The sequence below is a fragment of the Dreissena polymorpha genome, chromosome 4 (assembly GCF_020536995.1).
Source record: "Dreissena polymorpha isolate Duluth1 chromosome 4, UMN_Dpol_1.0, whole genome shotgun sequence".
Taxonomy (NCBI): domain Eukaryota; kingdom Metazoa; phylum Mollusca; class Bivalvia; order Myida; family Dreissenidae; genus Dreissena; species Dreissena polymorpha.
The window spans coordinates 98703519-98731121 of record NC_068358.1 but is presented as its reverse complement, the minus strand read 5'-3'; the positions used below and the strand labels follow the sequence as shown (position 1 = coordinate 98731121).

At 36.7% G+C, this 27603-nt stretch overlaps 1 protein-coding gene across 1 annotated transcript; it reads right to left on the bottom strand.

The window, feature by feature from the left end:
• Nucleotides 1-302: 302 nt before the first annotated feature.
• LOC127879015 (uncharacterized) lies at nucleotides 303-25280 on the bottom strand. Its single transcript, XM_052425601.1, has 10 exons — nucleotides 25262-25280; nucleotides 23446-23533; nucleotides 21829-22141; nucleotides 20491-20557; nucleotides 17473-17709; nucleotides 16534-16744; nucleotides 13466-13577; nucleotides 8814-8914; nucleotides 4888-4986; nucleotides 303-4494 (listed from the first exon to the last, which is right to left on the bottom strand). Exons 2-10 carry the CDS (start codon nucleotides 23521-23523, stop codon nucleotides 3781-3783), a joined length of 1932 nt encoding a protein of 643 aa, XP_052281561.1. The 5' UTR covers nucleotides 23524-23533; nucleotides 25262-25280; the 3' UTR covers nucleotides 303-3780.
• Between the last annotated feature and the right edge of the window lie 2323 nt (nucleotides 25281-27603).

Genomic DNA, 27603 nt, shown 5'->3' with positions numbered 1-27603 from the left:
ATAAAATTTCTTCAAGCTAACATCACTGTTAAGTCTATAAATCTGGAGATATGATTGTTTGATTAATGAACTTTCCTTCATTTTGCAGATGAGTAAAAAATCTTGCAAATTTTCTTTTGCAACCAGTATTTGGTTAATTAGCAAGCTTTAAAAGCAGAATGAAACATTGTATACAGCGAGATGCCATTAGCATACCAATCTTTTAACTGGTCAATAACAAGAACGTAACAGCTGAATAACTTAACATAGACAAGACTAGTAATACAACATCATCTACTGATATTACAAGGCTTAAAAGTGTGACAACAAAAACAGTTTATTCCTAACAAATCAAAAGGCATTAAGGTATATCTGATCACAGTTAAATATCAATTATCATAAATAAACATAGTACAACAAGTAAACATAGTAAGCAGATCCAACACTTCAACCATTCTTAAGCTGGATCTTCCTTATCAAAATGTTTGTTGGGATATTGCAATCCATAGCAGGGCATGAGGATACATAGGTAGGTGAATTCCTTTATGCCATCAAATCATGATGTGGGGGTGGGGAAGGGCATATAGATTGTCCTCTATCCTTCTGTGTTTTTTATGAACTTTTTCATTAAGCTAGTTCCTCAGGATTGGCTTGAGGGATTTAAAGTAACATTACTACTCAAAATCAACGAACATTTCGTACAATATTGCGTAAAATAAACTTAACCAATTAAAAATCAGGTTCCTTATGGCAATTGCCAAAATTTCAACGCCAGATGTGGTCTGGTAAAATAGATGTTTATAGATACAAAATGCTCGTTGTTTTTCCATTTTAATTTCCTGCAATGATATCTATTCATACGACACATGAACACTTACATGGTGTTCGTGTGTCGTATGAATAGATATATTCGCGGAAAATTAAAATGGAATTAATTGTGGTCACAAATAAATAAAACGAGCATTTTGTATCTACAAACATCCAGCGTTGAAATTGTGGCTATTGCTATAAGGAACACTGATTGTTAAGGTGTTAACTTTATTTTTGAAATACTTTACGAAATTTTCGTTGATTTTGAGCGTTATAGAGACTTTAATTCAAACATGAACAGTTGTTTACAATAATAAAATGACCCCTAAGCCGCTGGCTAAGGTGGCCAAGTTTGGTATGTTAAGTTTGAAATTTGTCAAAGAAGGGGCCATTTTTTAAACTTAGAAATGTGCATATGCTCTATTAAGACTGGTTATAAAGACAGGTTAAAGTTTTCCAGTAATCTGGTTTCTCAGGAATGGAAGAGTGATTACATTAAAACTTTAAGTTTGTATGATCTAAATTAAAATAAAACCATAGGCAAAATACAGTTCGAGCCATGGGGTTTCTACTGTAGGTAAATCTGATTTTCAATTTAAAATTAAAGACATTTTTGTACTTAAAACATATGCATATATGTAATAGGCAGGTTTTAGATTTTCAGTTGGCTAATTTCTCAGGAATTACATAATTAAGGTCCTTTAACCATTTGAAATATTTCATAGAAGCAAACAGACATGTTACAGCTCATCCAACTTAAATTCCTAAAACTAAATAAGTATATACCTTGAAAGAACGCACCTTAGATTGCATATTGCTGGGTTGGCTCAAGTTTTATGTAATTGTTACTAATAAAAGGAAAATTGATTCATTTGAATTTCCGATACCTAAATGAATTGTAGTGAAACTTTATGAATTTATACCTAGTAACTTGACCTAGCTTTTGATTGCATATGAGGTGGGAGGAGGGTAGGGTCATGTTTAGTAAATACCGGTTTATGATAATTGTTTTTGCTCATGTGTAATTTTAGTTATTGTAATGAAATTAAATATGTTAATATCTTTTATCCAGACAAGATCTTAAAAATAAATTGAGCCAATGTGATGCACTAATTTATAGATTGTACAACTTCATTTTTGTTTGCCTAACTCAAACTAGGTGACCATGAAGGTCAATTTTGAGTTAATAATTTCCACTCAAACTTAGGGCCTATACATTAGTTTCGTAGGATATTTTCAAATTACAAACTTGACAGATAAAAGAAATTGTCGATTATACAGTTTGGTTTAGAAAAAACAACAAGCCAGAAACTTTGACTAGAACACGAAAAATGAGCGCGTTAACCACAGAAAACTCTTGATTATTTTGTGATGCACGTCAATAAAAACAAAAGTTCCGCGATTGGAGACTTATGCCCCCCAAACAGGGCTTTGAATAGGGGTCATCTACTGTCCAAGGTCAATGCTCATGGGAAGTATCAAACCAATTGGTTGATACTTTGAGGTGTTATTGATCAGAAACGATTTTCCCACTTATTGTGACAGTGACCTTTGATCTAGTGACCCTTATTTCAAAAACAGTCATCTACTGTCTAAGGCCAATTCACATGGGAAGTATCAAGCCAATCAGTCAATTTGTTGAAGAGTTATTGATCGGAAACAATTTTCACACTTACTGTGACAGTGACTTTTGACCTAGTGACCCCAAATTCAATAGGGGTCTTTTTCTGTCAAAGGTCAATGCAAATGTGAAGTATCAAGCCAAACAGTCAATTCGTTGATGAGTTATTGATCAGAAACGATTTTCACATCATTGCGCAACAGACCAAGTGACCAATATTTCAATAGGGGTCATCTACTGTCCAAGGTCTATGCACATAGGAAATATCAAGCCAATCAGTCAATTTGTTAATGAGTTATTGATCACACTTATTGTGACCTTGACCTTTGACCTCAATTTCAATAGGGGTCTTCTACTGTCCAAGGCCAATGCACATGTGACGTATGAAGCCAATCAGTCAATTTGTTGATGAGTTACGGATAGGAAATGATTTTCACACTTATTGTGACAGTGACTTTGACCTAGTGACCCCAATTTCTATAGAGGTCATTTACTGTTCAAGGCCAATGCACATGTGAAGTATCAAACCAATCGGTCAATTCGTTGACGACTTATTGATCTGAAACAAACTGGTCTACCCACAGACTGTTATTCAGCAAAATAATATACCCCCTCTTCATTGAAGGGGAGCATAAAAATTGGGCCATTTAGTTAGTCAGTCGGGTTTTCCCCAAATAACTTTTTGTTAAGGATTGCCTTATTGTAAATTTAATAAAACAGAACAATTGGAAATGATAAACAAGCAATCTTACAGTTCAAGAAGTTGAAACTTAGTTTTCAATTCAGAAAATGTGAGCCATGTCCTGAAAAAATGGGTCTTATGCCAAAAGCTGGCAGCTACGCTATAGACCAGTCTGCCCATTGCCCATTTGGTCAGGAGCAACTCTTTCCATGGTACCATGAGTCACTTTTTAGTGGAGAGGGGAGCCCCTGACCAGACTGCTCTGATGCATAGGACCAATTTCTGGATGATGCTGTTCACTTCATGGTGTAAACATTCAATAGGTATCACCAGAAATGTGTAACCAGACAAAAAGTGTTTAATTAATAAATTTCATAGAAATATACGGTATGCATGCATTTTATATTGAAGAGAGTGTTAAACAGGAGTGAATAAGTTGATCAATAAAATAGCTTTAAACACTCAATAACAAGCAGTAAACAATAACAGTTGAACTTATGTTGCTAAACAAATGTTAACCAATAAATCTAAGAACAGCCACATAGCAAGCATATACAACCATATCACAGTGTAATACATTCACAAAAACAAAACAAAGTATTGTTCGAGACAAAGTACATTAAATATTGCCTGCTTTAACCTGTTAAAAATGTTGAATAATGTTGTACCCACAATTAAATGCATGTTCCTATATGAGATGTTCTGGGTTCTCTCTTCGATGGTACTGGCAGACGTTCCTTGAGCTGTTACACTCAGAACATAAGCTGCCTCTCTCACCGCCTGTACTGTCCGTCTGTCGCTCAAGCCACCTGTTAGTGTAGCTAGTGCTAGCCCGCGCAGCACCTGCCTCAGGTGGGCTACTACCGCGGCTAAATATGGCACCACTCTTCTTATTGCCATATTCATCTACATTGATACTGTGATCTTCATTTGCTTCTGTGATGTTGTCCAAATACTGTTGTATGAGCAGATCATTGTCATGTTTGTATGGGCCATAATTCTGTTCCTGCTCTCTGTGTTCCTTGCCGTGTTCAGATTGTTCTTGGCGGTACATGTTGTGGTACAGATGATCGGGCATGTGAATGTCATTGTTCACGTAATGAACTAGCTGATTATTTTGCTCCTTCAAGCTTTTACCAGCAGAAGGCTTTGACACATTTTTATGGTCTGAGGACTGCACATTGTTCCTTTGAAGTGTCTTACCCTTGACCTCCTCAGCAGTGACCTTGGCCTGCACATGGATTTCATGGCTTGCCCTCGAACTTCGACCCCTGCTCCTCTCTGAACTGGAATCTGCCAGGCCTTGACCTTCACTTCTTCTAGATATTGAGTGGCGGGACTGCTTGTCAGTAGGCTGTGAAACACTAATTTTTATTTTTTGCACACTGGCATTTGTTTGAACCTGTAACAAATAAAAATCCTGTTGGCGATGGTAATGTAAATGTGAATATAATTTGGTTGTAATTAAGAGTCAGTTAGGCTAGACCTTATTTATTTATGCTCAAAACGTGTAAGAATCACAATATTAACAGTAATAATACGTCTACAAAAATTCAAAGTTAACTGTTTGCAGCAATGTTTCATGATATGATGCACAATTGAGGTCAAAGTCATGAATACATTTTGTGTAATTTTATCTTGTGATAGGTTAGAGGGAAACCTGAATATATATGAAGCAAAACATGAAAATTGAAAATTAATTTGACTTGTTCAGTTGCTTATTTGTTACAAAACACCTTATGTGCTATTGTTTCATTACTTATAAAAACAGCCAAATCCCAGAGGCAGTACCCACCTGGCTACCCTTGCTTGCCTCTGGTTCGCACAGCAATGTCACTTCCTGGTTATACAACTTCCACTCCTGCCACAGGCGCCAGTTGTGCCTCGCTGAAATCTAATAGAGCCTCGTTCTGGGGAAACTGGGCTTAATGCAGTCATCATAGGGTAACCAGGGACAATACAGTCATCATAGGGTAACCAGGGACAATACAGTCATCACAGGGTAACCAGGGACAACACAGTCATCATAGGGTAACCAGGGACAATACAGTCATCACAGGGTAACCAGGGACAATACAGTCATCATAGGGTAACCAGGGACAATACAGTCATCACAGGGTAATCAGTGACAATACAGTCATCACAGGGTAACCAGGGGCAATACAGTCATCACAGGGTAATCAGGGACAATACAGTCATCACAGGGTAATCAGGGACAATACAGTCATCACAGGGTAATCAGGGACAATACAGTCATCATAGGGTAACCAGGGACAATACAGTCATCACAGGGTAATCAGGGACAATACAGTCATCACAGGGTAATCAGGGACAATACAGTCATCACAGGGTAATCAGGGACAATACAGTCATCACAGGGTAATCAGGGACAATACAGTCATCACAGGGTAATCAGGGACAATGCAGTCATCACAGGGTAATCAGGGACAATACAGTCATCACAGGGTAATCAGGGACAATGCAGTCATCACAGGGTAACCAGGGACAATACAGTCATCACAGGGTAATCAGGGACAATACAGTCATCACAGGGTAATCAGGGACAATGCAGTCATCACAGGGTAATCAGGGACAATGCAGTCATCACAGGGTAATTAGGGACAATACACTCATCACAGGGTAATCAGGGACAATACAGTCATCACAGGGTTATCAGGGACAATACAGTCATCACAGGGTAATCAGGTACAAAACAGTCATCACAGGGTTATCAGGGACAATACAGTCATCACAGGGTAATCAGGGACAATGCTGTCATCACAGGGTAACCAGGGACAATACAGTCATCACAGGGTAATCAGGGACAATACTTTCCTAATAGACTAAATTTTTGTTTAGTAGAGACCTCGTTTACATGAAAACTCTCTTATTAGACTGTTCATACTAAACAGACTAATCTGAATGCATTCGGTACATTTCCCCAAAATGAGGTTTAATGCATGGAATAATTTTTTGACAAATAAGTAAGATAATAGTTTTTCTTTTAATTTGTACATTTCAATTATATAAGGGTTCATACTACACTATTTGTTTCAAATATTTACTAGAATGCCAACTATCACACACTAGAGCTTTGTAACAGACATGATCAATACCCCCACATGCCGCATTGACACAGAGTATTTTGCATGTTGTTTTCACACAAAAACAGCGGACATCATGCTCAATGTTTAAAACGCACTAAGTGACCCCTTGACCTAGTTTTTGACCCAGCATGACCCATATTCAAACTTGACCTAGACATCATCTAGATACAACTTCTGACCAAGTTTGGTGAAGATCTGATGAAAACTACTTGAATTAGAGAGCGGACACCATGCTCAATGTTTAAAACACACTAAGTGACAACGTGACCTAGTTTTTGACCTGCCAGGACCCATGTTCAAACTTGGCCCAGACATCATTTAGATACAACTTCTGACCAAGTTTGGTGAAGCTCTGGTGAAAACTACTTGAATTAGAGAGCGGACATCATGCTCAATGTTTAAAACTCATTAAGTGACCCCTTGACCTAGTTTTTGACCCGGCATGACCCATATTCCACCTTGACCTAGACATCATCTAGATTCAACATCTGACCAAGTTTGGTGAAGATCAGATGAAAACAACTTGAATTAGAGAGCTGGCACTTAATACGGACGGACAGACAGACAGAAGGCAGACCGACAGACAGACAAGCTCACTCCTATATACCCCCCCACAAACGCAATGTATGTCTTTTTAAACTATTCAGTAACATCAATCTGTGCAGGATGTATTAATTTGTTGTAAAAATGATGGGACCGAAAAAAAAGAAGAAAAAAAGAAACATGGAAATGCCATGAAACTTGGTCTTCAGTATTCAAAATTATAAATTTATTAAAATCAATATGAAAATCTCAAGTCTTGTCTGCAGGTTAACTTCATAAACACAAAATGTCAGTGCAATACTTCCATCCAAACTCCCAGACTGAACAGGTTTTCTATTTTAAGTAAATATGAAGTTCCTTAGATTGAAGTGGCCCAAAAATTCAAACCCAAGCTGGGTCTGCATGTTGTTATTCCCCCAAATAACACTCAAGTTATTGAGTGAGGTGGTTGTTTTATTTATAGTAACAGTGACATTGACCCAAATTTGTCCAAAAGGAATACAACATTAGTTATGCATGTATGCAATCTACACACACAGTTATAGCAGAATACCTCTGTTCAAATTTAAGTTATTAGGCATAAACAGTTTTCTGACTGGCATATATGCAATCCTAATCTAGGTCTATATGTTAAAAACATTAACTCACGATTTCAGTGTTATACATCCATCTAAACATAAGTGACCAAGTTGAAACAGTTGCTTTATTAAAAGTTACGGACACCTTGACCATGAAACAGCCCTTTGCTGGTAATCAGTTTATGTCTTTAACATCTGCTGGTTGTCAGATGGTTTTGTTTTGGAATATTCAATAGTGACGCCAGTAAATTTTTTATTAATTTAGGTTATTTAACTAGTATTCTTAAAACCAATAGAGATAGAACAGAACAGTAATTGTCTTGTGTATTCAATGATAAAACAAGAGCTTGTCACAGAAGTGCCAAATCCCCGCCGAAATGTGTTTGCTTGTATGACAACATTTGTTTTAGAGAGTAGAATAATATTTGTAAAAACAAATAAAGGGAGATAATTCATTATGCTCCGGACAAAAATTTACTTTGAAATTAAATAAAGGGATATAATTCAATCACTAAGGTACATAGAGTTATGGTTCTTAGTCACTGCACTTCTCCTACTTGCCATCTATTAAAGTTTCAAGTTTTAAGTAAATCCCTTCAGTAGATTTAGAGTTACGCTCCAGACAAAAAATTTCTTTAAAATTATATAAAAGGGGAGATAATTCAAAAACTAAGGTAGATAGAGTTATGGTTCTTGGTCACTGCACATCTCCTAGTTGCCATATGTTTATATTTCAAGTTTCAAGTAAATCCCTTTAGTAGATTTAGAGTTATGCTCCGGACAAAAATTTACTTTAAAGTTATATAAAAGGGGAGATAATTCAAAAACTAAGGTAGAAAGAGTTATGGTTCTTAGTCACTGCATTTTTCCTACTTGCCATCTGTTTATATTTCAAGTAAAATCCTTCAGTAGATTAAGGGTTATGCTCCGGACAAACATTTACTTTAAAATTATATAAAAGGGGAGATAATTCATAAACTAAGGTAGATAGAGTTGTGGTTCTTGGTCACTGCACTTTTCCTAGTTCCCATCTGTTTGTATTTCAAGTTTCAAGTAAATCCCTTCAGTAGATTTACAGTTATGCTCCGGACAAAAAATTACTTTAAAATTATATAAAAGGGGAGATAATTCAAAAACTAAGGTAGATAGAGTTGTGGTTGTTGGTCACTGCACTTCTCCTAGTTGCTATCTATTTATATTTCAAGTTTCAAGTAAATCTTTTTAGTATATTTAGAGATATGCTCAGACAAAAAATTACTTTAAAGTTATATAAAAGGGGAGATAATTCAGAAACTAAGGTAGATAGAGTTGTGGTTCTTGGTCACTGCACTTCTCCTAGTTGCCATCTGTTTATATTCTAAGTTTAAAGTAAATCCATTGAATAGATTTGGAATAATGCTCCGGACAAAGTTTCAGCCAGACGGACAGGACCAATTACTATATCCCCTCCGATTTGTTTTGATTTTTTTCAGTGGGAATAATAAGCATGTTACCGTGACCCAGATGGTGTAGAGTAAGATCAGTGTAACAGCTAGAGTAATGAGACCAGCCCGCTCTGCCGTGGCGTCTGGATGACGGTAGTACTGCAATACACCTGTAAACAGTCACACACATGATACATGTAGTACTGCAATACATCCGTAAACAGTCGCACACATGATACCTGTAGTACTGCACACATGATACCTGTAGTTCTGCAATACACCTGTAAACAATCACACACATGATATTGGTAGAACTGCACTGCCCCTGTAAACCACAGGAGGGAATCCCGTATTTATTTTTTTGGGTATATATGCTATAATAGAATATTTCTATTATAGCATATATACAAAAAAATATGGGATTCCCTGTTGTGCTGTAAACAGTCAAACACATGATATCTGTAGTACTGCAATACACCTGTAAACAGTCACACACATGATACCTTTAGTACTGCAATACACCTGTAAACAGTCACACACATGATACCTGTAGTACTGCAGAACACCTGTACACAGTCAAACACGACACATGTATTACTGCAATACACCTGTAAACAGTCACACACATGATATATGTAGTACTGCAGAACACCTATAAACAGTCACACACATGATACCTGTAGTACTGCAATACATCTGTAAACAGTCACACACATGATACCTGTAAAACTGCAATACACCTGTAAACAGTCACACACATTATACATGTAGTACTGCAATACACCTGTAAACAGTAACACAAATGGTATTGGTAGAACTGAACTGCCCCTGTAAACAGTCAAACAAATGATACCTGTAGTACTGCAATACACCTGTAAACAGTCACACACATGATAACTGTAGCACTGCAGAACACCTGTAAACAGTCACATACATGATACCTGTAGCACTGCAATACACCTGTAAACAGTGACACAAATAGTATTGGTAGAACTGCACTGCCCCTGTAAACAGTCAAACACATGATACCTGTTGAACTGCAATACACCTGTAAACAGTCACACACATGATACCTGTAGTACTGCAATACACCTGTAAACAGTCACACACATGATACCTGTAGTACTGCAGAACACCTGTACACAGTCAAACACGACACATGTAGTACTGCAATACACCTGTAAACAGTCACACACATGATACCTGTAGTACTGCAATACACCTGTAAACAGTCACACACATGAAACATGCACCTTAAGTCAGATAATTTGAGCCCCATTCTGAAAAATCTGGGCTTAATGCTTCAAGTGTTGCCCCAGATCTACGGCCTGTGCAGTCCGCACTTATCAGTGACTTTCTGCCTAAACTGGACTTTCTGCCTAAACTGGACTTTCGATTGGAAGAGACTTTCGCAAAAAATACCATCAAAGTGAACAGTGTTTTCCCTGAATAGCCTTTGCAGACAGCAGAGGCTTCCCTGGGACATTACTTTATGCACATGCATTAAGCCTAGATATCAAAGAATGCGGCTCATTTATGAACAAAACGCATATTTGCATGCACATTTTGCTTAGCAGAGAAAATCACAATTAGTCAAATATGTAAAAAGGTCTCTTATGGCTATTAACACCAATATAATTTTATCATCCGCAAAACTTCACAGACTTCCCAAAAGATGCATTTGTTCCAAAACAGTTTTGATGAGAAATAACAACTGTAATTTTGATCTGCTGCCTATTAAACCACTTATTACTGATACCAACTCTTACCTGCAATGCACAACCAGGTTGCTGCAGTTGTGACCCGAATTTGACCAACTCTTACCTGCAATTAACAGCCAGGTTGTGGCAATGGTGAAGGGAACTATACCAACTCTTAACTGCAATGCACAACCAGGTTGTGGCAATTGTGATGGAAACTTGATCAACTCTTACCTGCAATGCACCACCAGGTTGTGGCAATTGTGATGGGAACTTGACCAACACTTACATGCAATGCACAACCAGGTTGTGGTAATGGTGAAGGGAACTTGACCAACTCTTAACTGCAATGCACAGCCAGGTTGCGGCAATTGTGACCGGAACTTGACCAACTCTTACCTGCAATGTACAACCAAGTTGTGGCCATTGTGAAGGGATCTTGACCAACTCTTACCTGCAATGTACAACCAGGTTGTGGCAATGGTGAAGGGAACTTGACCAACACTTACCTGCAATGCACAGCAAGGATGTGGCAATCGTGAAGGGAACTTGACCAACTCTTACCTGAAATGCACTGCCAGGTTGTGGTATTGGTGAAGAGAACTTGACCAAGTCTTACCTGCAATGCACAACCAGGTTATGGCAATTGTGATGGGAACTTGGCCAACTCTTACCTGCAATGCACAACCAGATTGTGGCAATGGTGATGGGAACTTGACCAACTCTTACCTGCAATGCACAGCCAGGTTGTGGCAATGGTGATGGGAACTTGACCAACACTTACCTGCAATGCACAACCAGGTTGTGGCAATGGTGAAGGGAACTTGACCAACTCTTACCTGCAATGCACAACCAGATTGTGGCAATGGTGATGGGAACTTGACCAACTCTTACCTGCAATGCACAGCCAGGTTGTGGCAATGGTGATGGGAACTTGACCAACACTTACCTGCAATGCACAACCAGGTTGTGGTATTGGTGAAGGGAACTTGACCAACTCTTAACTGCAATGAACAACCAGGTTGCAGCAATTGTGACCTAAACTTGACCAACTCTTACCTGCAATGTACAACCAGGTTGTGGCCATTGTGAAGGGATCTTGACAAACTCTTACCTGCAATGTACAACCAGGTTGTGGCAATGGTGAAAAGAACTATACCAACTCTTACCTGCAATGTACAACCAGGCTGTGGCCATTGTGAAGGGATCTTGACCAACTCTTACCTGTAATGTACAACCAGGTTGTGCCAATGGTGAAGGGAACTTGACCAACTCTTACCTGCAATGCACAACCAGGTTGTGGAAATTGTGATGGGAACTTGACCAACTCTTACCTGCAATGCACAACCAGGTTGTGGCAATTGTGATGGGAACTTGACCAGATCTTGCCTGCAATGCACAGTCAGGTTGTGGCATTGGTGAAGGGAACTTGACAAACTCTTAACCTGCAATGCACAACCAGGTTGTGGCAATGGTGATGGGAACTTGACTAACTCTTACCTGCAATGCACAACCAGGTTGTGGCAATGGTGAAGGGAACTTGACCAACTCTTACCTGCAATGCACAGCCAGGTTGTGGCAATGGTGAAGGGAACTATACCAACTCTTATCTGCAATACACAGCCAGGTTGTGGCAATGGTAAAGGGAACTTGAATGCAATGCACTGCCAGGTTGTGGCGATGGTAAAGGGTGTGATAAAGATGAAGGCTATTATATCAATGCGCAGATTCCTACTGTCAATGGCAGTGTTGTGGCAATGGTGAAGGGCACTTGACAAACTCTTAACCTGCAATGCACAGCCAGGTTGTGGCAATGGTGAAGGGAACTTTAACAACTCTTATCTGCAATGCACAACCAGGTTATGGCAATTGTGATGGGAACTTGACCAACTCTTACCTGCAATGCACCACCAGGTTATTGCAATGGTGATGGGAACTTGACCAACTCTTACCTGGCAATGGTGTAGGGAACTTGACCAACTCTTACCTGCAATGCACAGCCAGGTTGTGGAAATGGTGAAGGGAACTATACCAACTCTTATCTGCAATCCACAACCAGGTTATGTCAAATTGTGATGGGAACTTGGCCAACTCTTACCTGCAATGCACAACCAGGTTGTGGCAATGGTGATGGGAACTTGACCAACTCTTACCTGCAATGCACAACCAGGTTGTGGCAATGGTGATAGGAACTTGACCAACTCTTACCTGCAATGCACAGCCAGGTTGTGGCAATGGTGAAGGGAACTTGACCAACTCTTACCTGCAATGCACAACCAGGTTGTGGCAATGGTGAAGGGAACTTGACCAACTCTTACCTGCAATGCACAACCAGATTGTGGCAATTGTGATGGGAACTTTACCAACTCTTACCTGAAATGCACAACCAGGTTATTGCAATGGCGAAGGGAACTTTACCAACTCTTACCTGCAATGCACAGCCAGGTTTAGGCAATGGTGAAGGGAAGTTGACCAACTCTTACCTGCAATGCACAACCAGGTTGTGGCAATGGTGAAGGGAACTTGACCAACTCTTACCTGCAATGCACAACCAGGTTGTGGCAATTGTGATGGGAACTTTACCAACTCTTACCTGAAATGCACAACCAGGTTATTGCAATGGTGAAGGGAACTTTACCAACTCTTACCTGCAATGCACAGCCAGGTTTAGGCAATGGTGAAGGGAAGTTGACCAACTCTTACCTGCAATGCACAACCAGGCCCCATGTTCACAAAACATTTTTGCAATCGAAAATCGATTTTAACTGACACCGATTTTCATTTTTGCCTATCAACTACAATGGAAATCCATTTTCAATGACAAGCAAAATCGATGTTCGATTGCAAAAACTGTTTTGTGAACACAGGGCCTGGTTGTGGCAATGGTGAAGGGAACTTGACCAACTCTTACCTGCAATGCACAACCAGGTTGTGGCAATTGTGATGGGAACTTGACCAACTCTTACCTGCAATGCACAACCAGGTTGTGGCAATTGTGATGGGAACTTGACCAACTCTTACCTGCAATGCACAACCAGGTTGTGGCGATGGTGAAGGGTGTGATAAAGATGAAGGCTATTAGATCAATGCGCAGATTCCTTCTGTCGATGGCAGTGCCTGGGTTTCGTAGGAACTGCAAAATGATTTCACATTCAGTACAACACACAGATATTATAAGGTATAGCCATTAATCATTAAAAGATCAATGCAAGTAAGAAGAAAATTGAATAAAAATACCAATAATAGAAGCCATCTTATTCTTATTTCTAGTTTAATGTTCTCTTACAAACCTAATAACTAAACCTACAAGTAAAAAGTACAAGCATGAATGTAAAGTAAAAATTACCATTACAACTGTTCATACATAATTATCTACAAAGTACCCGTACTAACAAATCACAGTATTTTGTACTGAAATATATATCAGACATCCTTACAAATTACATGTTAAAAGTAGGGATGCAAGAGGTTACAAACATCATTAACCAGTTAACCTTTTGCTGTTACCAGTTAGTAACCGGTAAACCGACACACCTTAAGTAGTTAAAATGTTAAAGTATACGTAAACAATGTTCTCTCTATAGAAACGAAAGTAATTTGAGATCGCTTGCGTTGATATCATGTCTGTTTTTTAATAAAATGTATTGTAACATTTATTTTAATAATTTTGTAAATGTTTGCTATATATTGTTTTTATTTTTCCTGCATAAAAGAATGAGTAAACAATTAAAGAATTACACAATGTTCATTTTCACGGGTCATAAGCTTATTTTTGTTTGGGTCGTTTAGGTTTGCGTCGTATCTCTCACAAATGGTGTGTTTCTTGGTTTATTCTGTTTTAATTTTATTATTAATGTCACTTATTAAATTAGTTTAATTATTTGCGCTTTCTTAAATAAAACTTTCCAAAGACAGAAGTGATGGAATCGTGGATAACATAAATTACTATCAATGATTTTAATTTCTGATAGAACAAATTAGACGTAAACTTGACAAGATTTTAACTACAAATGCAATTGTTGATAAAACTGTTCCTTATAAATACTATTTTTGCGGGTAATCAGTGTTGGATATTGGTTAATAAAACATCAAAATAAGCCATCCAATGTCTCCACTGAATTTTATCATGAGTTCGATAACGTGTCAATTGCGTCTTCGCTAATAGCCCCCACTCCGGCAGTTTGCTAGTTATTTTTTCGCGAGTTAAACAAAACAACAGAGTCGATTATCAAAACATAACCCCTGTTTGTTACCAAAAAGGTACTGATTAATTGCTTTATTGTCTTCTTTGTTGACACGTTATTTACTACCGTCGATGGTGCGGCATGTTGTTCTTACTAGTCGCCAGCGCTAATTGGCAGTATGACACGCTCAAAACGTAAAATCGTACAAATTGTTTTATGAAAAAGAAAAAATAATATTCCAAGAAAAAAGCATACTAAAATTATTTTTTCAGGTTAACCTTTTCCCGAAAATGTAAACGGTTAACTGGTCGTTTCGTTAATCAGTACCAAAAAGGTACTGATTAATTGCTTTATTGTCTTCTTTGTTGACACGTTATTTACTACCGTCGATGGTGTGGCATGTTGTTCTTACTAGTCGCCAGCGCTAATTGGCAGTATGACACGCTCAAAATGTAAAATCGTACAAATTGTTTTATGAAAAAGAAAAAATAATATTCCAAGAAAAAAGCATACTAAAATTATTTTTTCAGGTTAACCTTTTCCCGAAAATGTAAACGGTTAACTGGTCGTTTCGGTAGGTTAACCGGTTAACCTCTTGCATCCCTAGTTAAAAGACAATTCCCCTCCCCCCTCTAAATCTTACAGTTAATCCTTCACATTCACCTACATGTGGGATTGTTGTTTATCAGCTCTTGCAGTTGGGATGTTATCTGCCAAGATTAAGAGGTGTTAGTCCATTTCTATTTTCCAGTTTGATTCACACTATAATATCTTACAAGTTCACAGTAGTGTAATGGATTTGGTGTCAGACTTAAAGCCAAGAGAATGCATGTTCAATTCCCATGGAGAAAGTCTTCTTAAAATCTTCAAATGACACCATGCATTTGGTGTGTTTTTCCCTGACAAAATTCACTCAAGAGTATTTCTATTAGCCAACAGCTTTAAATCTAATTGAGCTTAAATAAATTGGTTTAATATCCTTAAAAAAAACAAAGCAATATTTGAAACTTTGTCATAAAAACTACAGAGTTCATCACAACCTCAACTTCAATAAATACAATATCACTTCAACTAATGGTTCATTAATTGAAATGTAAACAAATCCGGCTGATACCTTGCAATCAGCATCATTTTATGCAATTACAAATCATTAGAATTTATATGATTATAAGCTGAGTTTTTGGTATTAGAAGTACTTCAAGAGTATTGATATTTAATTTTGCAAGTGCAATCCTTATCATTTCGGCCCTATGTTTTCTTAGGACGAGGGGCACATTGACATAATATGACACTTTCAGTTTGCATCACTGGTGAACATTAAGAATTGAGCAATGCTTTAATAAAACTGGGCTCAATGCATGTGTGGTAAGTGTTGTTCCTGATTAGCATGTGCAGCCTGTGAAAACACTTAACAAACATGCATTAAGCCCTGTTTGCCAGAGGGAGGCTCAATTACATTTAAGATTGCAGTTTCATAGAGAATATGGTGCCACCTCTTTTGTCCAGTGTCCACTCGGGGAAATATCACAAAACAGCACACACTGCTGACTAAACACATTTTCTACAGATAAGAAAATGTAAGTTATAAGTTTTTACACATGCAATCAAGCTTTAAGAGACAGGCTAAAGCAAATAATAAAACATATGAGCCTTGCTTTGGTAAAATGGAGCTAAATGCATATGCCAAAAGTGTCGTCCCAGATTAGCCGGTGCAGTTTCGATATTTTTTGTTTGAAGGAAGTCTCTTCCCTTCTGAAGGAAGTGCAAAAAGCCACTTAAGACGGAAAATTTTAGTCCCTGATAAGCCTGTGTGGACTGCAAAGTCTTATCTAGGATGATACTTTACGAACATGCATTAAGCCCCGTTTTCACAGAGTAAAGTTCATTTTCTGCCATATCATTCACCTCTCTGAGAGGTTTCCGCCTCCGCAGCATGGAGAACTGGAAGTGGCAGATCTCACACTGTGTCTTGTTGGAGGAGCCCAGCCAGGTCTGCAGGCAGCCTACGTGTATGAGGCCCAGTGAGCCTGTGCAGTGGCAGGGGGAGATAAGCATTCCGCCACCAGATACATCACCCTCGTGGCAGATCCTGCACACTGGGCCCTCACTTTGCAGGCTGAAATAACATGAAACAGAAACTGAGACTTAGCCTTTATGCACATGCATTAAACCCTATTTTCACAAAGCACAGCTAAAATAAGGTTTAAGTCAATATCAAAGCAATATTACATTCGTATTATAAAATATCAAAGACTGATAGCAAGTCAATTTCAAGAGCCAGATTAAACTGTAAAATCTCAAAAACCTTTCAATTTAATGAACGGTGCTTATTTTAAGCACTTATTAGGTCAAGGTTATAGTTATGTTGAATGATCTGCCTGGCTGTACCGGATTTCAGTATCATAAACTTTTATCAGTGTCAGTGTTGTACAAAGTGGTGTAGAGAAACAATAACAGCTAGTTAAACAAGAAATAGCCTATATTAATGGGCCGTGCTCTGTGAAAAGGGGGTTTAATGAATGTGCATTAAGTGTTGTCCCAGATTAGCCTGTGCAAACTGCACAGGCTAATCAGGGAAGAAACTTTTTGCTTTTATAATTTTCATTTACAGAAAGTCTCTTCTTAGCAAAACTCAGGTTTAGGCAGAAGTGTCGTCCCTGATTGGCCTGTGCGAAATGCACAGGCTAATCTGGGACAACACTTTACGCACATTCATTAAACCCCTTTTCACAGAGCGTTGCTCAAATATATGATGTTCAAATTCAGACAAGTTCATTTTAAGGGTAGTAGATATGGGTAGGCATGAGAATAAACTAAACTTAACAAACAGCATTACCAAATTACCTTGTGTTATGGCTCTGTTCTGAGAAGCACATACCGCTGCTATGTTTCCGTGGTGATGATGTACAGAGAGGGGTGTGTCCCACCCTAGAGCAAGATGGAACAGCGTTGTCCCCTCCTGATGTCACAGATCTAGAGGACACAGAATGCTGAGAGGGCTCCATGTTATTTGCATGAAGCTGTGCTTTTTCCTTGTACTGAGTTGGGTTATCTCTGGTATGCTGTGATGACTTATTTAGTCTGAAACAATATTCGATTGTTTGATTGTATAATTTCTTGAATTGTTCACACCAATGTTTTGCAATTATTTAGAGCAAATTCACCAAGGGCAGGGCGATCAATATTTTAAAGCATGTGTAGTGTTTCTTCTATACACTATTTATCACCATTAAAGGAACTCCATTTTAGGAACAAACACCATTGAAAGTTATACTGGTTTTATTTACATCCGTACTCGTCAAGCATACAAAACAGTCTCTCCCTGAACATGCTATCAAAGAGGCATTCATGCTGAAGGCGTGTCCTGCAAGTAGGCGTGGCCAGTGCAAGCTATACCACAGCATGGTTTGGACATCTTTATGAATAAATATCTTCAGCGAATAATATACTCCAAAATTCCCCAAATACAATATGGCGCCAAAATTACAATCAAGTAACCAATAAAAAAGGTCAAATCAAGTGATTTGTATATGGAAAATCAGTGCCCCATTTATAGTAATGAAAAATGTAAACAGATAACGTGAAAAACACAATTGTAACTTTTTTTAACAGACAAAAAACAACACAAAAGCAAATGCTCACTAATAGGTTACCTTTAAGGTAATGATATGGGCTACGCACTGTAGTAATGTTTGGTCAGTTATTTTTAAAGTGCATGATGAATGGCACAGTAAAAGCCACACAAACTGTATCATTGTACAATTTGACCTTGGACCTTAAAGTGTGACCTTTACCTCTGAGGTAGAGACAGATTGTACACATGAAATACAATGTGCTCAAGGTGGTCATTAGTTGAAAATTATCAACAAGCAAATTCGTTGAATTGATATCCCCTGCCAATATGCTTCTGGACACAAAAGTGTTATATTTGACACTAAATAAAGCATTTTTTCAAGATACAAAGGGCCATAACTCCGTTATTAACAGATGGTGTACAATGACATTTGGCGTGCATCATCCTCTTATCCATATATATATTCGTACCAAGTTTCATTGAAATCTGCCAAAGCACTTCCAAGATATGGCTCCGGACAAACGTACGGACGGACGGAAAGACGGACGGACGGACGGAAAGACGGACGGACAACGCCAAAACAATATCCCTCCGCCTATGGCGGGAATAATAAATTGAAAAATGACCAGTCCAGACAAGCTGTTTTATTGCATTTGAACAAAAAATGCAAACTTGACCTTTGAGGTAGCCAGGCAAGTGTTTCATGAAATGTCATCTCTTAATGGATGTATTTGTGCCAAGATATTTTTTAATCAATCAATGTATGGAAAAGATATGGCTAAGACCGGAATTTGCAGGCAGTTTAAGGTCAACTTTGACCTTTGACCTAAAAGTGTGACTTTGACCTTTAAGGCAGTGAGATAGGTGTTACATGCAATACATCGTCTGATGTTTGTTGCATTTGCAGAAAGTTATTTTTAAGTGTTTTAAAAATCCATCAATATATGGCAAAGTTATTGCTGACACAGGCAACTTTGCGCATTCAGACAAACAGACAAAGCGACTGCTATATGCTCCCTTCATTGAAGGGCATACAAATGTTGTTAGTTTTTCCCTTTATATTACAACTTTTATTTATATTTTCATGAGTTTTCTTTGCATTAAGTTCTATATTGCTTAATCATAAATATGATTCTTTTCAAGAATTGTGACCTTCTGAATTATTCCAAAAGTAGGTTTATGTCAAAATAAGTTCAGGTGATGTCAGTATGTTGATAAGTGTTCAAAAAGATCATCCATACAAGTATGAAAGCTTTTCAGGAAGCATAATTGATGACATACAAAACATGCCTTAAAGGATTAACCTCACTTACTGAAATGTGTTATGACATTAACATTTACTTTATGCCGATGTAAGGAGATTAAAAGGAATTTTCTCATTGTTAAGGACCAAAATATATTGCTTTTAAAGAGGTAAAGGCTGAGTGTTACAATAGTATTGTTAGATCATCATTAGTAGGCATTCCGAACCTAGAATATATTTTACATCTAAACCATGGTATTATTCAGAGTTTATCTTAACATGACTATTTCTTATGAAATTAAACACCTTAAAGTGGGTAATTAGTGTCCCTTCTATGATATAAGCAAGAAAATTCATTGAATTGATATCCCCCGCCAATATATTCTGGACAAAAAAGTGTTATATTTGTTACTCAAAAAAGCATTTTTTCAAGATACAAAGGGCCATAACTTCGTTATTTACAGATGGTGTACAATGCCATTTGGCGTGCATCATCCTCTTATCCATATATATACTCATACCAAGTTTCAATGAAATCCCCCATAGCACTTCCAAGATATGGCTCCGGACACAAAAGTGCCGGAAGGACGGACTGAAAGACGGACGGAAAGACGGACGGAAGGACGGACAACGCCAAAACAATTTTCCTTCGCCTATGGCGGAGGATAATAAGCACTTACTAGTGACAATTGTTTAAATGCAAGTTAAAAATATGAGGACTAAAACATTTAATTTTTGTTCGAATCTTGAGGAATGTGCACTTTAAGGACAAAACTATTTTTCAGGTTCCAATACACAATACTTTAAAATGTTGTCATTGCACAATCTAAAATCCTTCAAAGTAGCTTGTAATTTCCTCAATATTAACAGCCTATCAATGTTAATTAGCAATTAGTAATGTTTTTTAAGTCATTGTATTTAATGCAATAAAATGTTTTTGTGTTTTGTGTCATTAATCTTGGAAGCTTGATGCAAAATTAAACAAGCTGCAGGCCGTGTGCTTTATTATTGACTGGAGTCTGCAGAATAATAGGCAGATAAATACCTTTTTGCAGAATGAAGATCTCTATGTTCATCTTGACCTGCCCGCCATGTATCTGCGCATTGACAACCTAAGTATGAATGTCTCAGGCAAATAACATATATTGATGGCTAGACTTATGTATTATAAAAAAATAACAAATGCTTTAAGAACCATGGATATGATAATTGTCAGTTGGAATGACCAATAACCCTCATGAAGATAGACACCGACAATTTTTGTATTACATGAAATACAGATTTGGCATAAAAAATGTCAACCATTTTACATTTGAAAAATTCTTTGAACAGCAATATTTTAGAGCTATAATACCTACTGTTTTATAATATTATTTAATTTCCCGAAAAGTTGAAGGTTATGCATTTGCATGTTACTTAGTTTGGACTTTCACAAAATAATCACTATCATGTGACTTTGACCCAAAGACCATTGCATTATTAATAATACTTGTTTTATCAAGTGATTTTTGTCTCAACTATAAGATCCTATTACACAATAATTTGTACATGTAGTTTCTAGTGGTTGTGTATGGTACTAGCATTAGAATATATATGAGCTCTGTGAAAAAGGGAGTTTAATGCATGTGCGTAAAGATTTGTCCCAGATTAGCCAGTGCAGTCTGCATAGGCTAATCAAGAACGACACTTTCCGCCAAAGTTCAATTTTTGCTAAGACAAGACTTTCTTTAAACAGAAATATTAGAAAAGCAGAAAGTGTTGTCCCTGATTAGCCTGTGTGGACTGCACAGGCTAATCTCGGACGAAACTTAATGCATATGCATTAAACCCCCTTTGCACACATCACGGCTTATATGTATGATTTTGTGATTATAACAAAGTGGCTTGTTTGACCTCAACCTGTGACGTAAGACGTATTCCTCAAAGTATCACCTTCACTTATATAAATCTTTTCAAAAACGTATAACTCAAAAAGTTGCATAGCCGTTGATTTGACAATCTTTTACAATTACTCTGCAGGTATGTAAATAAGCTAGGACTATGTAACCATTGACCCCTTAAATGTGTGATGGAGCATCAGATTTTTCGAGACAAGTAATATTTTCTCTGTAAATGTGATGTTAAAGATCAAGAGTAGGCAGCCCTCTGATGTGGATTTGTTTTTATCATCATTACTTTCATTTCAACCTTCAAACAACATTACATACGAAACATCTTGGGAACATTCAACTTTACAAAACAAATCTAACTGCTATTAGTTTTAAAAACGAACATAGGCTTCCAGTTATATTAAGATAAATAACATTAATTTATAAATATAAACAAATAGTATGTGGATACGTTTGAATCATACACATATACATTTTATTTATCCTGAACTCACCATTATCAGACTTGTGTCGTTCTGCATGCTGTTGTCCCTCCTTCATCACATTGTCAGAAATAGTGTCAGAACACTGTGGAAGTGTCATAACATGTTGCCTTGATTGACAGTGCTCCATATTACTATATTTGTATTCGCATTCAGACCTTTCAGTTTGCGTGTTATCAAGTTTTACAAACAGCTCTTCATGCATATTGATCCTACATTTGCTGGCATTTTCAACAGTGTCCATATGGCCCACATCCACATCAGTCTGATTAACTAAACTGCTTCCAAGAGTATATGAATATTTCTGTGCACCACTGACACTGTCCTGGGGATAAAAAAATGTAATTTAAAGTGAGAATAAACAATCTTATTACATTTTTTTCAAAACAGATAATGTTGATGAATAAAAAAAAATATAATAAAAGTTCAGATAATTAGTACCAGAAATTCACTGAATCCAGAGTAATAAACATTTGCAAATAATTTTCTTGTGTACAGTCAATAATTCATTCCAGTTATGAAGACCTTTAGGAATTCCCCATTCATGAAATCAGCTTTGTTCATAAGACAAATGGCCATATTTCTTGTTCTGCACAAATACCATTAAACATGTAGATATAAGCATAACCACATTTGATTTATTGTAAAATTACATGACAGTTAATTCAATTTTATTTATAATTTCTCAATCATATTAATGTGTCGGTTTAAGTTGCGGAAATAAAATATTGATATTAAATTGTTTATTATAGCATTATAGTATTATGAGATCTATCATTTTTTACTGTATTTAAAGGGGCCTTTTCACCTTTTGATAAATTGACAAAATTAAAAAAAGTTGTTTCAGATTCGCAAATGTTCGTTTTAGTTATGATATTTGTGAGGAAATAGTAATACTGAGCATTTACCATGCTCTAAAATATCCATTAATTATGCATCTTTTGACAATTTGAAAACATGAAAATTATAAAGCGTTACAAAGCGAAACGATTGAATAATTTTGAAAGTTCTGTTGTTGTCGTTATATTTTGTGAAACTACGAGGATTGCTTATATAGAGTAAAACATACATCCCTTTATAGCATGAGTACGGATGGCCGAGTGGTCTAAGCGGAAGACTTTTTACTCCAGGACTCCAGGGGTCAGTGGTTCGAGCCCAGGTGAGGGTTACTTTTTTTCTTTTTTTAATGGTTTTCTTGTTTTTTAACTGGAGTTTTTGAGGTCCAATGTTTAAATTTATCAATATAAAGCATTTAATGACAAACTTCAATACATGCCAAAATCTGTAAAAAGGCCCCTTTAAAATCCAGTTCAATCAACCTAATTACACATGGTAACAAACACATTATACCTGTTATCATCAGCATCAATTTGCATGTCATTTGTGGACTAAAAACAAACACTCTACACAAAAACCATTCGGAAGATATTATGTGTATTATGATTGGTTGATTAGACAGGAGATCTATCTAGCGAAGGATTCAAGAGATAATAATTGATAGCGTATTTTCAAATTTGGAATACTTTGTGTATATTTATGCCAGAAAATACTTTATGTAGCTCATATTTCCAATTAAAGGTGACTTTCAATTGAATAAGGGAGTTGGTTTATTGAAACTAAAAAGTATACCTTCTCTGATGATGAATGATAGGTCTCTTCTTCCGAGACAATACTGTCAAAAAATTCTTCTTTGGTCGGATTGGTCATTGTACAATACCTAAAAAATGATAAACACAACATGAGTGCAAACATGGACAGGCTAACTGTAGCCAGCTATACATTTGTATTCAAAACAATGGTCCAAAACTTTAAAAACAAGAGATGTGTTTATCAGAAACACAACGCACCCTAATGCGCCGCTTTGAATATTATTTTTTTACCTTTGACCTTGAAGGATGACCTTGACCATGACCTTTCACCACTCAAAATGTGCAGCTCCATGAGATACACATGCATGCCAAATATCAAGTTGCTACGTTCAATATTGCACAAGTTATGAAGAAAGTTAAAGTTTTGGTTAAAGTTTTGGGAAACAAATTGACCTTTGACCTTGAAGGATGACCTTGACCTTGATCTTTCACCACTCAAAATGTGCAGCTCCATGAGAAACACATGCATGCCAAATATCAAGTTGCTATGTTCAATATTGCAAAAGTTATGAAGAAGGTTAAAGTTTTGGGACACACACACACACACACACATACAATGACAGACAGGCCAAAAACAATATACCCCCGATCTTTCGATCCGGGGGCATAAAAATAAACAATTCCCAATTTTATATTAATACATACCATTTATAGCAGTCATAAAAACTCATTTAGACTTAGAGGCAAAAACAATTTTAGAGTTAGAGTTGATAATGTATAGTTATATATTATCAGTGATTTTTGCTTGCTTTATATTTTACAGCCTGTGCCTTTTTATTGGGTAAGCGTGATAGAACATGAAATTGGGAAAAATTAAACATTAATAATATGATTAAAAATAATATTATATCAAGCGTTTGTCGGTTTAACTCCCGGTATTTCATTAGCCACCTCTGGATTTTGTTTATAAACAAACCTGCATGACCTACTTGTCAAATCTCACAGAAAACATCTCTCGCTGTCAGTATGAATCAATATTTGGTAATTAAATGTTGTAAAACTCAGACTCTAACAAAATTTTGTTTAATTGATTTTTTAACAAACAAATCAGACAGAGCTCAAAAATAACTTTGATATTTATTTGATTTAATGTCTTAAATTCCACATATTTAAATTGTTATATACATGTACGTTATTGATTGATACGTTGAACGGTATATCAGATCTTTGTTTATTCATGTTTAATTTTAATATTACTGCTGTTAAACCTATTTACTGTGAATGGGCGAAAAAATAAACAACACTTGTGGACAGTGGTGTTGTTTTGTTGCTATCGCAGTTGATATTGAAGGATTTTCATAATAAAAGGCAATTATCCAATAAAAGTTAAGTCTTATATGTCAGATTTTGGCAGATATTGAAGTTTGTCATTAAATGCTTTATATTGATAAATGTAAACATTGGATCTAAAAAGCTCCAGTAAAAAAACTATAATAAAATTAAAGAAAGAAGAAAAGTGACCCTCACCCTGGGCTCGAACCACTTTATAGTTTATTGGAAAAGTGTGGCATATTTTAGCGGAAATTTTGTCAGATTTTTGGGGAAAAGTTTACTTTTTGCCATTGTGAAACAGCTTGTTAGATAGAAATAAGGTTTATGCTCCATACTGGTTAGAGACCCATTTTCGCCCGGAAATGGAGCTTTTTACCGCCTTACAAGTGTTTTATGAGATCAATTTTACTGAAACTTGGCAGAAATAATGTTTAACAACTGACATCAATTCTAGTATTACTTTTTTTATGAAATCTTACAAATGTAACCGAGAACTGTCACTTTAAAAACACCCCTATATTTACCTAGAAAATGCTCGGAACTGTACCAATGATTCGCCCACCTTATAAAGACAAGGTTTTCCTAAAATGCAGTTGCTCTTTTATTTCATAATGATATCTGATGCCTTCACAGTCTGGGTATACGAAATTCACATCGAAACTAGTGCAAACAAACTGAAAAGAAGGCTCACCAAGTACATGGTACTGGTTAGCGAGTATTTCTTTTTTTAAATTTAGGGGTTTTATTTAATAACTTTCTAAAATACGAAACATTTCAATTTTTTTTACTGATACGTCCTGGGTTTGTCATCTACAAGCAAATGTAAACAAAACATTTTTTGATAGGCGCATGCTTATGTACAAGGGCCGTATATGGGGTCATTAAAGGGAGGTAATTTTCCACTGTATACAGAAGTATTTACCGGACATTTATTTACACGACCACCCCATCCGTTAGAAAGATATGAGACAGTTCCTTGAGGTGTGATGCCTATTAAATATTTAACTGTATGATGATGCTTGTACGATGACCACGTTTCAGCACGTGCAGTAAGTCCACTGGGTTTTTCGCAAAAAACAATCAATGATGACTTTGCATTTTTTTGCAAAATTCTTTCTAAATTCCATTGGCATAGTCTTTTTTAAAGGCTCCTTTTCCGGCCATCTGATGAGCCTTGAAAGTCTTTTATACAAAGTTGATATACAACTTGTAAACAGTCTCGACACAGTCGGCTGGGTAGTGTCGAACTCGTAGGCTAAGAATACATTGGACATGTTTAGTCGAAGTTTAACAAGAGTTAATATGAACATCTTAAACTTCCCCATAACAAAGCTTGAAGGAAGAAAGTCTTTAATATGTTCGAAGAGTATAGTCAGGGTCAAGAAATCCGGCAGTCCAGTGAAATGTTTTACTTTCTCGTTGTTATCTGCAAAGTAATCAATTTCATATCGAGTCATGTAACCATTCAATCGCCGTTTCAGTTCCATGTTTTCAACTCGAAGTTGCTGAAGCTCATCCTGCATCGCAGTCATAAGCTCTAAGCCTATGTCTGTTTGACATTAAATTCCAGTGTCAGTAACTGCTGGTTCAGCGAGTTCTTCATTCTCTGAACACAGGTTTACATCCCGGTTTTCAAATGCTGAAGCTGACAGTAGTCTTTTTCGTTGGCGAGCATACCTGTCAGGACAAGGCTGCTTTCTCTTTAGACCAAGGTTAACAGTCGGGGCCCAGTCAGGATTTAGTTGGTCATACAAATTAGATTTCTTTCCTGAAAAAAAAGACAACTTTTAATAAGGCTCACTTCTTGGTAAAAAGTAAAAACAGCCGACAATAGTAACAATTTAACTGATACACTTGACGAAAGTCAAATTATAACTTCCTAACAAGATGAGCGTTGGCTTTCTGACAGTTATTTATGATTAGTCTCCACTACAGATCGTCGCTAGACTTAAGGTTAATTTTGATATTATTTACGAGTTTTTTAATCGGAATAATAGTCTAATTTTAGAGTTGTCCAGATGTTTACCTGTTATGAAATGCGAAGAGCACACACGAACGTTGTTTTCGTTCTTGTTCTCGAAGCTCTGACCAATATTTGCCAGCCATGTTCGCCGACGAAGTCTGCAAAGTTCTTCATGCTTTTCTCCTTGAGTTGTTGTTATTGCCGGAAGCCGATAAAATTCAAGGTCATGCTCTCTATCTTTTCTATTAACACAGCCAAAAATAGAACACTTGACGACCATTTTACGTATTCGTTCTATATTTAACTCTTCTTTATACAAAATAATTCTCCGTGACGAAACAGGGTGTTTGCCTATCCAAATCGAGGCCTTCAAAATGGCCGCCGGATATTTGATGACGTCACGTGAAATACCTCAATTGAGTATTTGGACAGAAATAAAAGTTTAAATGAAACTTTTCTTAACATTAATGTTAAAATGACGTAAATACATTAATTTGATGGTGCAATATATCATCTTCTGCTTGTGTTAAATATGCTTATAACTTGTTTTCCAATATCAGTGCAACAAAGATCTATAAATAAATATGTTTATTTATAGATCTTTGATCAAACAAAACTATCAGTTTCAAGGGAGAAAATCCAAACAGTTGATTTATAGTGTTAAATGGGATTTTTTTCTATTTCTTTTAAATGTTTTCAAGGTACATTTTGCAAGCAATTCATATGTATGTAAACATCAAATTGTGTAGAGTTTTAATGTTAAAAAATATAATTTAAATGTGTGCGTGCAAAACACATGAGGTTCTGGTTAAATAAGTGATTGTTTGACAAACAATTTAGACCTGCTCTATTGCAGTAGACGAACGAAAATACCAAGCACACAGGTCGGGTTTCAGTAAGGGA

Bases quoted from the DNA above. Each gene is read 5' to 3' on its own strand.
- LOC127879015 (XM_052425601.1), bottom strand. From the start codon at position 23,523: ATGACCAATCCGACCAAAGAAGAATTTTTTGACAGTATTGTCTCGGAA. The intron at 13,578-16,533 runs GTGAATGATATG...ATCATTTTGCAG, and splicing joins GGCGGAAACCTCTCAGAGAG to TTCCTACGAAACCCAGGCAC. The intron at 4,495-4,887 runs GTGGGTACTGCC...TATTTGTTACAG, and splicing joins AGGCAAGCAAGGGTAGCCAG to GTTCAAACAAATGCCAGTGT.